Here is a 16,619-nt window from a genome sequence, read left to right on the forward strand (position 1 = left end):
AGAAGAAAATTTACAAGAAGACTTAAATATTCTCAGGAAGCTCAGAATGCATAAAGGAAATGATTGATAAATTTGACTACATATAAATGTTAAATTCTGTATGGTAAACAATGCCATAAACAAAGTCAAAAGATAATATTATACTGGGAGAAAATATTTGCAGTACATTGGCAGACAAGGAGCTAATACAAAGAAAAAGAGAACATAATAACAGAAAAAGGGTAAAAAATATGAATAGGCAGTTTATGGAAGAAAAGGTACAAGTTGTTAATAAACATAAAAATATGTATTGCTTAATCTCCCTAATAGTGGAATGGAAATCACACCATCAAAGTAGAACTTTTCACCCCTAGGGTTGACAGAATTCAAAGATTTGTGCAAGATACTTTTGGTAAGAAAATGCAAAGGTAGTCTCCTTCATTGCTTTAGTGAGTTTTTTAGAAAGTAATCTGCAGCTCTATAGTTATGCTAAAATATACATTGCTTTGACCCAGGTGTCCCACTTTTTAATTCCTTACTATGTGATATCAACAGTGTATATGTTTGCATGTATGAGTACTGTATATACTTGCATACTGGAATGTGCATCATTTGAAGAATGGTGCAGCTATTGAAAAGAAATGAAGTGGAGCTAGATATAGTGACCTCAGAGATGGCCACAATCTATTTTTAAGGGATAAAAAAGTTACATGTAAAATCTGTAGCATAAACCCATTTTATAAAAAAGGAAGTAGCCCCTTATATGAATGTTATATTAGTTTGCTAGGGCTTCCATAACAAAATTCCACAGGCTCTGTGGCTTAAATAATAGAAATTTATTCTCTCACAGTTTTGGAGGCTGGAAGTCCAAGATCAAGGTGTTAGTAGATTTGGTTTCTCCTGAGCCCTGTCTCCTTGCCTTGCAGACAGCCTTCTTACTGTCCTCACATGGCATGCTTATCCCTGGTGTCTCTCCTTTTCTTAAAAGGACACTAGTCATAGTGGATTAGGGCTCCACCGTTATGATCTATTTAAAGGCGAGCCCTGTCTCCGAGTACAGTCACACTGGGGACTAGGGCTTCAACATATGAATTGTGGGGGACACAGGTTAGTCTATATCATGTGTCTGTGTGTGTGCATGCATGTGTGCGTATGTGTATTATTAATGTAAGGGAGGAAGAATACAAACCAAACTCTTAACTCTGGTTACTTGGACACGGAGAGAGAGAGAGAAGCTTGTGGGTATGGAGAGGGAAAATTAGGCTTTCTCTTTGTAAACTACCGTGGTGTTGGCTTTGTCACAACAAGCATATTTTGCTTTTGCCATGAATGATTTTCTAGAAAGTATACACTACTAAAATTTACCAAGAAATAGAGACTCTGAACATACAAGTAGTTGTAGAAGAAATTTGAAAGGTTGTTAAAGATTTTCCACTAAAAAGGCCACCATCAGGCACGTATGGCTTGTGGCTACATTCTAGGTACTCTTCAAATTACAGATAATCCCTTTGATAATCAAGCTCTTTTGGTCAATAAGATGGATAAGTGCCCTAATTAATTTTTTAAAAACCAGCATAAATTTGCTACCAAAATGTATGGAATGATTTTACCAAGTCATTTTATCGCTAGCTAAATTTACAAGCTCAGATCCCCTTAAAATCACATTTTGGGTTGGACATTTAATTGTGATTTCAGGTGACTAATTTTGTCAATTCTTCTTTGAGAGGAAACTTGACAAATTCCTAATGTATTTGTTGAAATTTCTCTTAATATTGTCTGCTTTATCATCTTAAAAATGTTTTTGCACAGCAAGAAAAGTTTTGTTTTGCTCTGTTTTAGCAAGCTGCAGCTGCCATTTATTGTAAAATTTGTGGCATATTTTCTTCCAGTCTGTATTTTCCTTTACTGTTCTACCAGTTCTTCTAGCTTCTGCACCTTCACCTGATTCTGCATCAATAGTGTACCTTAGTTTTAAATTTAAAAGTTTGTTTATAATCATTTTCTTAAGCTAGAAAAATGTATCATAGTGAAAATAATAAGCATTTCAATTTTACTACCGTTTTCAGTTTATTATAGGTATCACTGTAACCTGTGCTGTATGTGAAAAATATTCAAATAAATGCATTACAATGTTACACTGGTGCATAGGAAAACAAAGTCATTCCAGTGGAATGAATCTGTTTACACTGACTACATCGAAGGTGTGTTTATAAGAAATACTAGAAGTGATACACATGCCTGATGTGAGCACTACAGTACACATGATAGCTTATATGATGTGATGGTTAAAGTGAGGCATAGTCTTTTCAAAGCAACAAAACTGTGTTTAACAGAAAAGTATTTTATGCTACTTCCTCTTTTTTTTTTTAGTTTAAAATTTTAATTCGAAAAACGTACAGAGGTCCCATGTACTCTTCACCCAGTTTTCCCCAATGTGAGCATCTTGTGTAACCGTAGTATAGTATCAGAACCAGGAAATGGACTTTGTTATGATTCACAGAGCTTATTCAGATTTCTCCAGTTTTACTTGCACTCATTTGTATGTGTGAATAGTTCTGTGCAATTTTATTGCATGTGTAGATTCATGTAACCACCACCACAATCAAGATATAGAACTGTTCTATCACCACAAGGCTCCCTTGTGCTACCCATTATAACCACACACCCTTGCTTCCGTTTTTAAACTTAATTTGAAATTGCTTAAAATTAAAAAAAAATTGAGTTCGTCAGTCACACCAGCCCCATTTCAAGTGCTCAGTAGCAAAATGTGGCTGGTTGCTATCATATCGGACAGTGCAGGCCTAGACTTCAGATATTGTAAGATATCTCAAGGCTCCGAGGTAATATGGTCACTTTCTTTTAAGGTTCTTATATATTGTTTAGTTAATTAATGGTATGTTCTAAATATAATTCCCTCAAAATGTGTTAGAAAAAGCCACCCTAAAATATACCATGGAAGAGACACTGAAGTATTGTGTTTGGTAGGCTAGATATTATGCTATAATGTAAGGTGTTTATTGATATTTTACTTAGGATAAACACTCAGATCCTTTGCAGAGATGAAAGAAATATATTTATTATTGGAGAACTTGGACTTTATTCTAAACTAGTTTCAACGTGGTATGCAGAACTTCTGAGTGCTTCATATAATCAGATCTGTAGATTAGCAGTAGATGATTATAATGTAGGTGGCTTAATACCTTATTGTTATAGAGAACAGGCAGTCATACAGTGCAGATGATTCATTTGAGCAGTGAAAATAAAATAATAATTGTGTCATGCTTTTCCCATGTAGTCTGTTGAGATAGCTATAGAATTATTCGTGCTGTTTTCTTCCCTGTCGTCTTAAAATTAAAGAATTCTAGAAAGCTAGGGAATTTGAGAATATGTCCAGACTGTGAAGAGTTTCTTGTTTAAAACTTTTTCTTTTGAATTCAGATTTGCCTCTTGTTGCTGACGTAGAAAATGAAAAAACATGCAAGATCGTATTGGCTGAGATGCTTGGTGACATGATCTGGGAGGACTTGTCCGAGTGCCTCATTAAAAATTGTTTGGTTTATTCTATCCCAACAAATAGCAGCAAGTTACAGCAGTATGAGGAGGTAAGAGCAGAGGTGTCACAGAGGGTTTGAAGAGACCGTAGGTTCCTGTTGGCGTCACTTGTTTACCTTGGAGATCTTTTGTTCTTTAGTGACATCTTTAAGAAAATTATTCATAAAGTGTGGAGGCACATTCCCTCTGACTTCATGTCTCTTCAGGCTTCCTACCTTTTGATTGGGTGGGGAAGTATGTTTCGTTATTAAGTATGTTTTCTTTAGTAAGATACTTTTGAAGAACAATTGTTTTTCTATTGGTGTCAGCTATAGTAGCTACTATGTGACGCTTTACTTTTTGAGTTCTTTTTAGTGTTTCCTCAAACACTACGGTAAGCACAGTAGTCCCCCTTTATCTCTGGGGCTACGTTCCAGTTCCCCCAGCGAAGGCCTGAACCTGTGGATAGTACTGAACCACATATGTCCTATGTTTTTTCCTATACTAATGGGCAGGTAGTGTATATAGCATGGATATGCTGGACAAAAGGATGATTCCTATCCTGGGCAAGACAGAGCAGGACAGTGCAATATTTCATCATGCTACTCAGAACAGCACACAGTTTAAAACTTAGGAATTGTTTGTTTCTGGAATTTTCCATTTAATATTTTCAGACCATGGTTGACTGTGGGTAACTGAAGCCGAGGATAAGGGGGGACCTACTGTCTATTTATTTAAAAATGTTTGCACCTTTACTAAGCAGAGTCAAAAACTTCTAATGAAGATGCTCTTCATAATGAATTTAAGGCTAGAAAAAATGAATAATATTTTTATACCTAGTAATTGATGGTCTTTTCTAAAACTTAAATGACCAGCTGGTCCTTGTTCTTTCCTATACATTGGATTTTAAATTTTAATATTGGAAAGGAACATATGTATTTGATTCTTTTACTTTTTTTTCTCTTGCGTTTCTTTCTCAGATCATACAGTCCACTGAAGAATTTGAAAATGCCTTAAAGGAGATGAGGTTTCTAAAAGGAAATACTACAGATTTGCTGAAATATGCCCGTAACATCAATTCTCATTTTGCTAACAAGAAGTGTCAGGATGTGATTGTGGCAGCTAGAAACCTAATGACCTCTGAAATCCACAACACTGTGAAGGTATTGGGGGTTACAGGGTGTTACCTTGTATTAGGAAGCAGCTCATTTTTGAGATGATTATGATAGAGTGGAAGAGCACTGACAGTTGCTGAGCTCATTGAGGCGAGTTATTAATCTTCTTAAACATTAGTTTTCTCATCTTTAAAGGGGTCCTAATTCCTACGTCTTTTATAGGGTATTGTGGGGTCCAGATGAGATAATGCACATAAAAGCATTGTATAAATTTAAAAAATCTACATGAATGTAATAGATTACTGTTGTTGAAATCAGAGAGTATATCAACCTATAGAGTTTTCTCAACTTTATCACTTGAATTTTTAGTACACAGTTTCGTGACAGGTATTGTTATATCCAGAGATTATATCCTGTTGTGAAATGTTGACTTTATTGCTTACGCTAATAGAGGTGCTAGTTTTGAAGTTAATAAAAACAAACAAAAAGATGTGATCTTTGTATGGTATAAACAATTACTTGTAAAATCCGTGGACAAATTAATTTGCATTGAGGGTAATTTACTCCTTTGACCTTAAATAATTGTGTGTATTTTTTTTAACATCTTACATATATAAAATAATATTTGACAAATGTAAGGTGTTACTTAGATTAAAAGAAGACATACACTAAAGTAATCCCTTAATAGAAAATTCCTCAGCCATTTATCTGTTATCGCTGAGAGGACTGCGCTCTTCCTCCCTCTGTCCTTTCTGTCATCCCCCATTTTCCTGGGGCTAGGTACCCTGTTATAGTGTCCACTTCAGTAAAATATTAAATTAGCCATTTGAGGTGCACAGATCTTAGCACATTTTGATGTAATCTTGGGTGGTTAAGGGAGCCGAAATGCACTCAGTACCGGGAACTGGGCTGCAGGTGTTTTTCACATGAATATCACTTATGTCACTCTTGTGCACAGAATCCAGTGGCTTCCCGTCTCATTCAGAGAAAGACCCAGTAGCCTTGCAGTGGCCTGCACGGCCTCCTGTGAACTGTCCCCTTGTTGCCTCTCTGACTCCATCTCCTGTTGCATTTCTCTTCAGTCACTCTGCTCATTTGCCAGGCCGACTCGGCTGCAGGACTTTTGAACCTCTTTTTCCCTCTGCTTGGGATATTACCACAGATGTGCTCCCTTTCCTGACCACTCTTTTAAGATTGTGACTTCCCGCTATTTCCTGTACTCTTTCCTTGCTTTATTTTTCTTCATACCACTTATTATCATTAAATAGTCTATATGAATTATTTATTGTTTTTCCCCTCTAGAAAATAAGCTCTGTGAGGGCAGGGTTGGTTTTTCTTTTTCCTGTTTGTTTTGTTCTTTACTGTTTGGTTTACTGTTGTATCTGTAGCATCAAGAAAATACCTGGTGCATACTACTATGTACTTAGTAAATATTTGGTAAATGAATTAATATATATCCCATTAACTCTGTTATAACTCCTTGTTATAAATAGGATTGTTACTGGATCACTTTGTGACTCTGGGCTAAATCTTTTAACCTTGTTGGACCTCATTTTCCTCTTCTGTAATATGACAGAATTGAACTAGATAATCTCTGAACTCCCTATTCAACTAGTTCTGACATTTTATAAGACTGTATTTTCCCCCCAAGTACCCAAATCCTAATGATGTAGCTTCCTCTAGATCAGAGTTTCTCAGCAGTGCCACTGTTGACATTTGCGGCCAGATAATTCTTTGCTCTGGGGACCTGTCCTGTAGGATGTTTAGTAGCATCCCTAATCTCTACCCACTAGATGCCAGTAGCACCTCTCCCAGTTGTGATGTTCGTATTCTCATTTAAATGTCATTAACAGCCCTATGAAGTAGACATTATTATACCATTTTACAGATGGCAAGTCTCATGACTTAAACATTTTTATTAGAATTGGAGCTTCTTCTGTCAGAAATTTTCCATAGAGGTCCAGTATGTGCAGAGCAGAGCTGCTCTTCTTGCAGTAGGAACCTGCTGCTTCCAGCTGCTTAATCTCTCCTTTTATTGGTCCCTGAGGCATCTTCGAGAAGCAAGGTTTGAAAACCATTATTGTAGTGCAGTTTCTTCATATTGCAATGAGAAAATTGAGGTCAAGAGAGGTTAAATGACTTTGTTAAAAGTTAGGGTAGAAAATATCACTGATGTTTCCAAACTAGAAGCCTAGTGTTCTTTCCTTTAGTCTTGACCAAGTCTGGGAATTTTCATTCTGTATGTTAGGGAAGCTTTTTTGGTTTTTGTTTGGAATTTTGTTTTTAAGAGCAGTATAAGCTAGCCTGAATGTGTTGTTTCTTTGAGTAAGCCAACACGTGTTTCTGGTGGGAAATAATTTGTTTAATGACAGTGGAACACAAGTCATACTGGTGTGTGTTAATCTAACAGTCTCATCTGAGAAAGAGGATTTTTGAAGGTCCTTTCATTTACCTAAAATCTTGGGCCAGTTTCACAGCTTTGCTGTTTCCACCAAGAGTGAGAGTGCACAGAAGAACTAGCAGAATGGCACAGTAAAGGGATTGCTTATTTCTTATGACGTGCTTTCACCCAAGATTGAGTAGTCATTAAAGTACTGCCATGTTTACTCAAATCTTTTAATTATTCTGTAGATCCACAGCTTAATCATCATGGAAGCAACTGGTATCTTATTCCTCACTGTATGCTTGCATTTGGATTATTCTGAGGACAGTGTGTTTTCTTTGTTTTTGTATTTGACCCTTAGATTACTCCTGCTTCTAAGATAAGTGTGCCAGATTTACCTAGTCCTGCTGAGGGTGACAAGCTACAAGTACAGAAAGTGTCCACAACTCAGTACAATGAAGTGATGAATTTAGAGCCTGAAAATACGTTGGACCAACATTCCTTTTCTTTGCCCACATGCCGCATCAGTGAATCTGTGAAGAAATTAATGGAACTCGCCTATCAGACTTTACTGGAGGCAACAACTAGCAGTGATCAATGGTACGAGTTCTGAGTCCTCTGGAAATGGCAATGACTTGGTTAAATGTATATCTAAACTAGACATTTATTAAGAAAATTAACTGGAATTCTTTGGGTTTTCTTATCTTATTAGTTAATATTTTTTTCCCTAGAGAAAAGTATAGTACACACGTATGTATTGACAATTAACTTTTATTTACAATAATATACAATCTTACGACAAGGTATGAACAATAAAAGCATTGTATGGATGGACAAATGGGTTTGACATTAAAAATTGTTAATCACTTTTTAACAAAAAGCCCTTTAATTTTTGTTTACTTTTAACTTTATTTGACTTCAGTGATATTACATGAGAAAGTGCTTGTGAAGAACTTAGAATGCTACCTGGGAAATAATTAATACTCAGATGTTTATCAGTATTGGTGGTGGTGGTCTTAGTGATAGTTGTACCATCTGTTTCAGCATGCTCTGGCCCTTTAGGTTAATGTCCATTTTACCTTTTGAAATCTAGGCCCTAATTAATTTACATTTTAAATGTTAATTTTAAAGCAATAATAGTTTTATTGGGTAGCCAAAGGTAGAAGGAAAAGAATGGAATGCACCGAAGTTCTGATTTCTCCCTTTCAAAAAGCTTTCTCCTAATCAATATTGTATTCAAGGTACCCAAACTCAATCCATATACTTGCACATTTGTACTGAATCTCTTTTGGTTTAGTAGGCTCTTCCCATACTCCTAAACTTTGTAAATTGAGGAGAAAATGGTAGCCAGTAGCCCAAATTGATTATAGAGCAGATTTAAAAAAGCCTCTTTAGTTTGGATCTGTGTGTAGTAGTATTTTTACTTTTCATCCTCATAGTAGAAAACAGTTTCAGTTAGGGCTTGACTTAAATGGTGTCTTCCGACGGGCTTCTGGAGTTTCAGTTTTTATCTCCATGTACAAACTAACCCCTTTATTTCATTCTGCTCTAGAAAGAACATGTTCACTAAGATACTTCCTTGACTTGAATGAATCATTATATTCACAAGTCCATCCAGTTTTAAATCTAAGTAGGAAGAAAAATACATGTAAAAGGAATTATGCACTCCTTTGGCAGAATAATATAGGAGTGACTGTTTCATTACATGGCATTCACCTGAAATGTACCAGACCAGAAGTTAGGGATGCAAGGCAATTTTTCCTAAGAGAATACCAAACAATATTTTTGTATACTGAATGTCTATGGACATTCTTCCCACCAAAAAAATAGTTTCAACAGGATAAACAAAAACACAACTACATTACAACAACTCACTTTTCCTATTATCAAACTTCAAACAGCAACACATGAAATAATCTAGTCAGGTATCATAGTAATCAAGTTGTAACAGTGTTTTGGGGTATAGTGATCATGACTAATTTTTAAAAGTTATTTGTGGAATTCCTGTGATGTATTCAAGGTACATAATTTAAAATATTCTTATGTAGAAGTAAGCTACACAAACCTTATATTTGCTCTTCCTAAGTGCTTTTTAATAATGATCTATGGTGTTCTAAGACCACATTTAAAGGGCAAGAAAACTTGATGTTGGATTCTGTCCTAGAAATGTTGATTCATCTCCTTGCATTGGGGTGAGAAGGAGGGAAGGTGGAGGCTGAAAGGCAGGCTGGTTCCGACAGCACCAGTGAGTGCCTTTATTGATACCTTGCCCTTTGCACAGTGTGTCAGTGAGGAGGTGACATTTGCTTGAGGCTTAGCTCCATTTGTCACTGAAGGGGTACTCTGGGTACTGGCAGAACACAAACTGACAAGTGGAAAAGAGGCTTTGGGTTGAATGCTGCTATTCTTAATATTATTAATGGGTCCAGGTTTTTAGACCTGTAGTCTAGTTAGTGAATAACCGCTGAGAATCTATGCCATCTAGAGGAATGGTGTTCTCAGCAGTGACCAAGGCATCTGTTCTCTCCAACTGTAGTTTTTGCTGCTGACTCTCCCTTCAGGTGCACTGAGTTTGAATTTTTTTTCTCATTGCCAATATATCCTTCTGCATTTCTGTTGAAACTGTGTTTTCCTTTTAGTGCTGTTCAACTTTTCTACTCAGTGAGGAATATCTTCCATTTGTTCCATGATGTTGTACCAACATATCACAAGTATGTGCCACTGTGTCTGACTTCTGTGTAATATTGTAGGTCTAAAATGTTTGTGAGTCAGGTTAAAACCAGTAATTTTATATTCCCACCAAAGATAATTGGTTACTAAAATTCACAATAAAATGCAGTAAACATTTACATTACATGTTTAAAGGACATTGGTCATTTATTAATAAATTAATAAGGGTACTATAATCTTGCAGTATAGTAGGTGACACAGATTTAAAGACTCAAAAGGACTTTACCCTGTTACTGATGGTAGGTGTTTGCAGAACTGCCTCACTTTATTTGGTTACAAAACAAAAGGTCATCCGTCACTCCATATTGCTATCCAGTAAACATCCCACATTTTCCCTTGGCATTCATAGCTTTGCAGACTTAATACCACAAGAGATTGCTATTTAACTGTCGATCAGCCGCTCTTAGCAATCTTAAGCTGTATTTACCTAATGTCTTGGTTTTTTAAGGTTTCTCTTAATATTAATCTCAGAAGTTACTCATAACTTTAAGTCTCCAGGAGTTCTCTCTGTTACCCAAATTAAGTGTTTTGGATACCTTTTACAAATGTTTTAAATAAATATGTCAACAAAGCTATTCCTTAGTCAAGGACTCTGGTTTCAAAGAAAAAAATCAGTTTATTGTTTGTAGTATTTTTTAGTTCAGAATTTTGAACAATTGAGATGTTTTTAAGTAGGGCCAGTTATTGTTTTTATTCTAAAAGACAACTTATTTATTGTAAACATTATTTTTATTTGTAGTCTCTTTGCTGTGGCTTAAAACTTTTATTTCACTTTCTACTTAGGTAAAGGAAAAAAAACATCTTCGGGTCAGTTAATAGCCACGTCCTTGGGGATTCAGAGACAGTTGGCTTAGGGGTTTTCATGCTTAGAAACATTTTTCACACTGGTGTGGAGTTAGGTTTGCCTCTTTTTCCGCATTGTATGATCTGGGAACTTTATGCTAGACCAGTGGTTTATAAACTTCAGTGTGTATCAGAATCACCAGGAAACCTTGTTAAACTACAGATTGCTGGGTCCCATGCCTGAGGTGTCTGATCAGTAGGGCTGGGGTAAAGCTTAGAATTTTTAACAGATTTCCAGGTGATGCTGATGTTGCTTGTCAGGGGACCACAGTTTGAGAACCACCGTTTTAGATTAGCGTTCACAGCTTTGGCAGTAGTTTAGACTCTTTTATGGACCTTGAAGAATATATATGCTTAGGCCCTACCCCTAGAGATTTTGATTTATAGGTATGGTTTAAGATTAAACATATCTCTGTTTTTTAAAGCCCTACAATGATTCTGATGTGTAGCCCAAAGTGAGGACAACTGTCTTAAGATTGTTAGTTTCCAATTTTATATATTCTAGCCTGACATTGAATCAGCAAACTAGGAAGTATTAATTGAATGGCTGCTAGTGGATATGTAGCAGAGGTATAAGACAAGATCTCTTCCCAAGCTGGGTAGGTAGACTAATATGTGCAGAAGAATTAGAGCAGTGATTTTCAATCTTTTATGAAAATTTAAAATCACATGGGAAGATTTTAAAACATATAAACGCCCTGGCTTCACTCAGAGGTTGTGATTTAATTTGTTTGGGGGGAAGTCTAAGCGTCTCTATATTAAAATTTCTCAGGTGACCCTAATCTGTAGCCAGCTTTGAAAACTAGTGAATTAGAAAATAGTTGAGTGCTTCATTGTACAAATGAAATGGGGATTTGGAGAAAGGGGAAGCAAACATGCATTTCCACAGACTTATCAGTGTTAGATTTCAAGGGAATTATTATGTACAGCTATGCCAGGTTTCTAGTATAAAGAGTTGACGCAGGTAAACATCTTGATTCCCTTGTTGTTTTTTGTTAATCACTAGGATAGTTTTAAAGGATAAGGTCCCATGCAGGCAGAACCACCTCAGGGACTGAGTGGGCGTGCTGAGGTTATGCCTCGTTATGTACAGCATTTATACAGTAGACAATGATTAACACCTAGAAATACATTAAAAGAGTAACTTTTCATCAACCGCAACTTCAATAACAGGAGATTTCTTTCTTTTCCTACGCTTCCTCCTGACCTAGGGAGAACCTTCAAAAACTGCCCCAGTTGGCTGCCATTCACCTCAACAACTGTATGTATATTGCTCACCACTTGCTGACCCTCGGGCATCAGTTCAGATTGCGTCTTGCCCCCATTCTGTGTGACGGCACTACTACTTTTGTGGATCTTGTACCTGGCTTCAGGAGACTTGGTAACTGATACTTTAAATTTAGGAAGCATATTGATAATGCAGCTTATCAGACTAGTATCTTTGTAATTTATGAATGCAGCAGTTAGAAATTAGGTGGTGGTCCTGAGCTGTATTGGAAAGTGAGAGGGCATTTAATTTGCAGGTGTTCCCAGTTACTTAGTTTTAAAAAGTGAATGCAGTCTTTTGAAAGCATTACTTTTTCATGACGTGATTTCATGGTACATTAGTGTTCCAGACTGCATTTCTGGTGTGCAGTGAATTCACCAAATCAGAGTTATGTCAGTAGAATGACACATACTAAGATGTAGTGTGGCAATTCTGTTAGCATTGTTGGTAAGAGCTCACTAATGACAGTGCTTATTCTTTTGCAAAACCTCAGACTAGCTCCCTTCTCTTCTACCTCCTTTAGCTTTACTTCTGATTATTAAAAATCAAAAGAAATGTGAGGTAAGTTAATAATGATAGCCTAAGAAAAGCAGAGAATCTATATGATTTACTTAGCTTTTCAATTCCTGACTTTCCCCTTAGGTGGTGTAGATATATCAGAAAAATAAGCAGTTACTTCTACTGTACAAGCAGTTTTTCTTATCTGACTCTGGACAAGCTGTTGGAAAAGACTTACTATCCTGAGGGTGGGTTTGGAGGGACCGGCTAATGTATTAGCAGTGATGTTTCTAGTAACCTGAGGGCAACCTTATGATGTTATCTAACAAGCAGTTGTTTTCAAATAGGCAGAATCAGATATTTGGTTCATGCTTGTCTCTCCTCTTCCACCCTGGTTTTGCATTGTGTAATTGAACAACTTTTAGAATTCTTTATTCTCTTTTATTATTATAGGGACAGAGTGTTTTTTGGCCCAAATGCGGGCACAGAAAGGAGAACTTCTGGAAAGATTATCAAGTGCTGGAAACTTTTCAAACATGGACGATGAGGACAATTATTCTGCAGCAAGTAAAGCAGTCCGACAGGTGGGAGGCTGTTGTTCCCTCTGGAATTTGTACTCTTCCTTTAGATGCTCCCCACCTTGTTTTTTAAGCAGCAAAGAGTATGTAACAGGTAGCTCAGTTCATTCCCCAGAACTCCCATTGGAAAATGTGGCTACCTTTTACAGTCTTGTATACGATCTTTCCCTTCCCCTACCCCACCAAGTCAACAGGAAGCTATCTTCCCATCAAGCCACTAGTGATGGGAATAATAAGTCTGTCGTAGCAAGTATTTAACCCATGAACTTAGGTTTGGGAAATTTGAAATACTAGCTTTCATCTTAGAAAAATGCCTCTCTCTCCTAAGTGACTTATCTTTTTACTAGTTTTCCCATCCTCAGAATAAGTCAGTTTTTCATCTAGCAGAGATATCACTAGGGTGAAATATTCAAGAAGCACATGTTCTTGATTACTTTACCTCACCGTTATATAACACTTCTTCTCCCATACACACACACACACACACACACACACACACACACACACACACACAAGCACGCACACAATAAATGTACATCTAGAAAAATGTGAGTTGTAACAATCTCTCTTCCATGTAAATATCTGTATTCTTCTGACAGGTACTGCACCAACTAAAGAGACTTGGAATTGTGTGGCAGGATGTCCTGCCAGTGAACATATATTGCAAGGCTATGGGGACTTTACTCAGTACAACAATTTCTGAGATCATTGGCAGAATCACTGCCCTAGAGGTAAGGGCCATTAGATGCCTCACCGGACTTGAGATGCAGTTCTTGTTCCAGATTGTCACTTTCCTAAGAAAGTGATGTTGAAGTCTCATCTTTAGTCAACACAGATGGTAGAAGAAATTGTTCATGTGTCATGTCTAACTCATTATACTGTTATTTTTTTCACTTTTCTCTTAATTCTGTTTTGCTGGAGACTTGCTAATCTCTATCTTTCATACCTGTATAAGAAAGCAGGGTTATGCTGCTTCTCCATCTAGCATCTGTGTAAATTATGAATGAGGAAGTTGGAAATGGGGCAGTGCTCCCAAAATGTAAAGTGTGAAGTCATATATACTTAACATGTACGTGAACTAAATAATTTAGTAAAGTGAAATGCAGCCTTGTGCAGGTACCACTTTACCAACACACATGTGTGATCCTACAGGGAAGTTGCCTGGACTCTGCCAGCTGATACCTCTAAAGTATAGATTGGCTAAACCCTTGTGATAGCACTCCCTGCTTTGCAGCAAACTGCACCACATTCTGTTGGAGAAATGGATTTTTTCATGCAGGCAAACTAAATTACCGACAATCTGTTGAAACATATTTTGTGTCATTCTAGCTTTAGGAGTATTGTCAGAACTGATGAAATCTAGTGTCTAGTAAGGTGTGCTAAATTGGTTGGAAAACATCTTGCTGTGGCTGACCCCCTGAATAGTATACACCAAAGGTCTGCTTTTTACTTACTGCTAAGCTGGCCCAATTCTGTTCTGTTGTGTTCCCTTTGTGCAAAATCAGGACATCTCTACTGAAGATGGTGATAGATTGTATTCCTTATGCAAAACAGTGATGGATGAAGGACCTCAAGTATTTGCACCTCTGTCTGAAGAAAACAAGAACAAGAAATATCAAGAAGAGGTTCCGGTCTACGTGCCAAAATGGATGCCATTCAAAGAATTGATGATAATGTTACAAGCCAGCCTGCAAGAAATTGGGGATCGGTGGGTAAAATCCTTCTATAGGATTTATATATCTCTTCACAGCTATAAAAGAGTATTAGTGCCATTGAGAGCAGTGCTTCTCTCTCTTTCTTAATATTACTCAGGAAAGTTTCATATTGAGTAGCAGTAGGTGGGGCCTTTGCATGGTCTATCATAGTGTGGATCTCATGACCATTTTCTCATATTTGACAGCGTAAAGACTTCTTGTTTCTATTATTTTGGTCTTGAGCATGTTGTTTTGTCATGCTGTACATGTGATCTTGTACTTCTTGCACTTACAAGGAGTACAACCATCTGACACCGGGATGGAAATTCTTGCCCATTTTAATCAACAGTGGATGCATTTTAAGATTGGCTTTGATATGTTAACAGAGAAATGACTTTTATCTGTAAGAATATTCAGCATCAAACCATTGTTTGATTGACCAGCAGTTTTTCTACAGGGAGTAAAGTAGTTTTAGAGATTCAGCACCACACACGTAGAAAGGATTCATCTTTTCTTAAATATAGTAGATGATGTTTTCTCTCAACACCATCAGTTAATGTTGCTGTGCTCTGTAATTGTATGCTATGTCGTATCGTACTGAGTGTGTGAAGGTCATTAATACTATGCAAAAACTGGATAGATGTGGGCTAGTTATACATCCTTGGACGCTTTTATTATTGTCTTGGTATATTTTTAACAAGCATGCATACCTTGTATAGGGAACTCACTGAATAGGCATTAAGGTCCATATCCATCCCTATAGCTACTTGTCTGTCTACTTTGGCTTGGTTTATTGTAGATGCCCAATTACGTTAGACTAGTTGTCCTAGATGTGTCTGGGTTGTTCCCAGCAAATACTATCCATTCTAAAACAAGGTAAATGAGATTTTTTGCTTGAAAAAAAAAATCACATCAAAATACCTCTAACTACATTTAGTATAAAATTTGATTTATTCATTTGTTATTTACAAGTCCTTAGTGAGTTATGTCTTCAGGTAAGACTCCAGAGGGCAGCAGATAGGAATTTTTCTTTCGGCTGTTAAAGGGCCCTCTTGCAACCCAAGAATGATCGTTAATTCTTCGTTATGAGAAAAATTACAATACTGATATATCTCAGCTTCTTTTCTTCTGCCTAGGAAGATTTTTTTTCCTCCTAGAGATTTCAGTAAATATAAGGATAATAACTGATTGAGAAAAATTTTTTTACCAAGGAAACTATCTCCAGTTGTGTAGTTTAAACATTTAAAAATTATAAAATATACATGTGAAAGAGTACAGTATATATAACATATATTCACAGTTTAAAGAAAGAGTGAAATAAATGTTCATGTACCTATTGCTCAGCTTAAAAATATTACCACTACCTTTGAAGACCCTTATGTACCCTTTTCCAAATCGTCCTCGCCAGAGGGGTAGCCACTATCTTGAATTTTGTGTTATTTATCTCCTTGCTTTTCTTTATAGTTTTACCACATTTGCACATATCCCTAAATGGAGTCTTCTATAACTTGCTTCTTTTGTTCAGAAAATTCTTTTGTGAAGGTATCTGTAGCTGCAGTTCATTTTCACTGCTGCATCATATTCCATTATATAAATATTCCATAGTTTTTTTTAAAAAACTGAGTTATAATTAACATACAATATTATATTAGTTTCAGGTGTACAACATAGTGATTTGATATTTTTATACATTATGAAAAGATCACAGCAGTAAGATCAGTTACCATCCATCACCAAAGTTGTTACAATATTATTGACTGTATTCCTCATGTGTATGTTACATCCCTGCCTGTGACTTATTTATTTTATAGATGCATATTTCATGGTTTATCCTGTTGCTTCACATTTTCACCAGTATTTGGTATTATCAGACTTTAAAATTTTTGCTAGTCTAGTTGCTATGAAATGGTAGCTCGTTGTCATTTTAATTTGTATTTCCCTAAATTCTAATGACATTGAGCATCTTTTTAGTGATCATTTTTCTTCTCTTGTAAAATGCCT

At 36.4% G+C, this 16,619-nt stretch overlaps 1 protein-coding gene across 1 annotated transcript in view; it reads left to right on the forward strand.

Annotated features, from left to right (window-relative positions):
* ZW10 (zw10 kinetochore protein) overlaps nt 1-16,619 on the forward strand; it is a 32,308-nt gene that overhangs the window by 14,368 nt on the left and 1,321 nt on the right. Inside the window, exons 8-15 of the mRNA XM_082845686.1 lie at nt 3,418-3,581; nt 4,491-4,673; nt 7,370-7,608; nt 9,648-9,719; nt 11,793-11,962; nt 12,800-12,930; nt 13,524-13,655; nt 14,430-14,632. Of these exons, the coding sequence (XP_082701812.1) occupies nt 3,418-3,581; nt 4,491-4,673; nt 7,370-7,608; nt 9,648-9,719; nt 11,793-11,962; nt 12,800-12,930; nt 13,524-13,655; nt 14,430-14,632 (1,294 nt within the window). The remainder of the gene's footprint in view (nt 1-3,417; nt 3,582-4,490; nt 4,674-7,369; nt 7,609-9,647; nt 9,720-11,792; nt 11,963-12,799; nt 12,931-13,523; nt 13,656-14,429; nt 14,633-16,619) is intronic.

Source organism: Leucopleurus acutus (assembly GCF_964270905.1).
Source record: "Leucopleurus acutus genome assembly, chromosome: 8".
NCBI classification, from domain to species: Eukaryota; Metazoa; Chordata; class Mammalia; order Artiodactyla; family Delphinidae; genus Leucopleurus; species Leucopleurus acutus.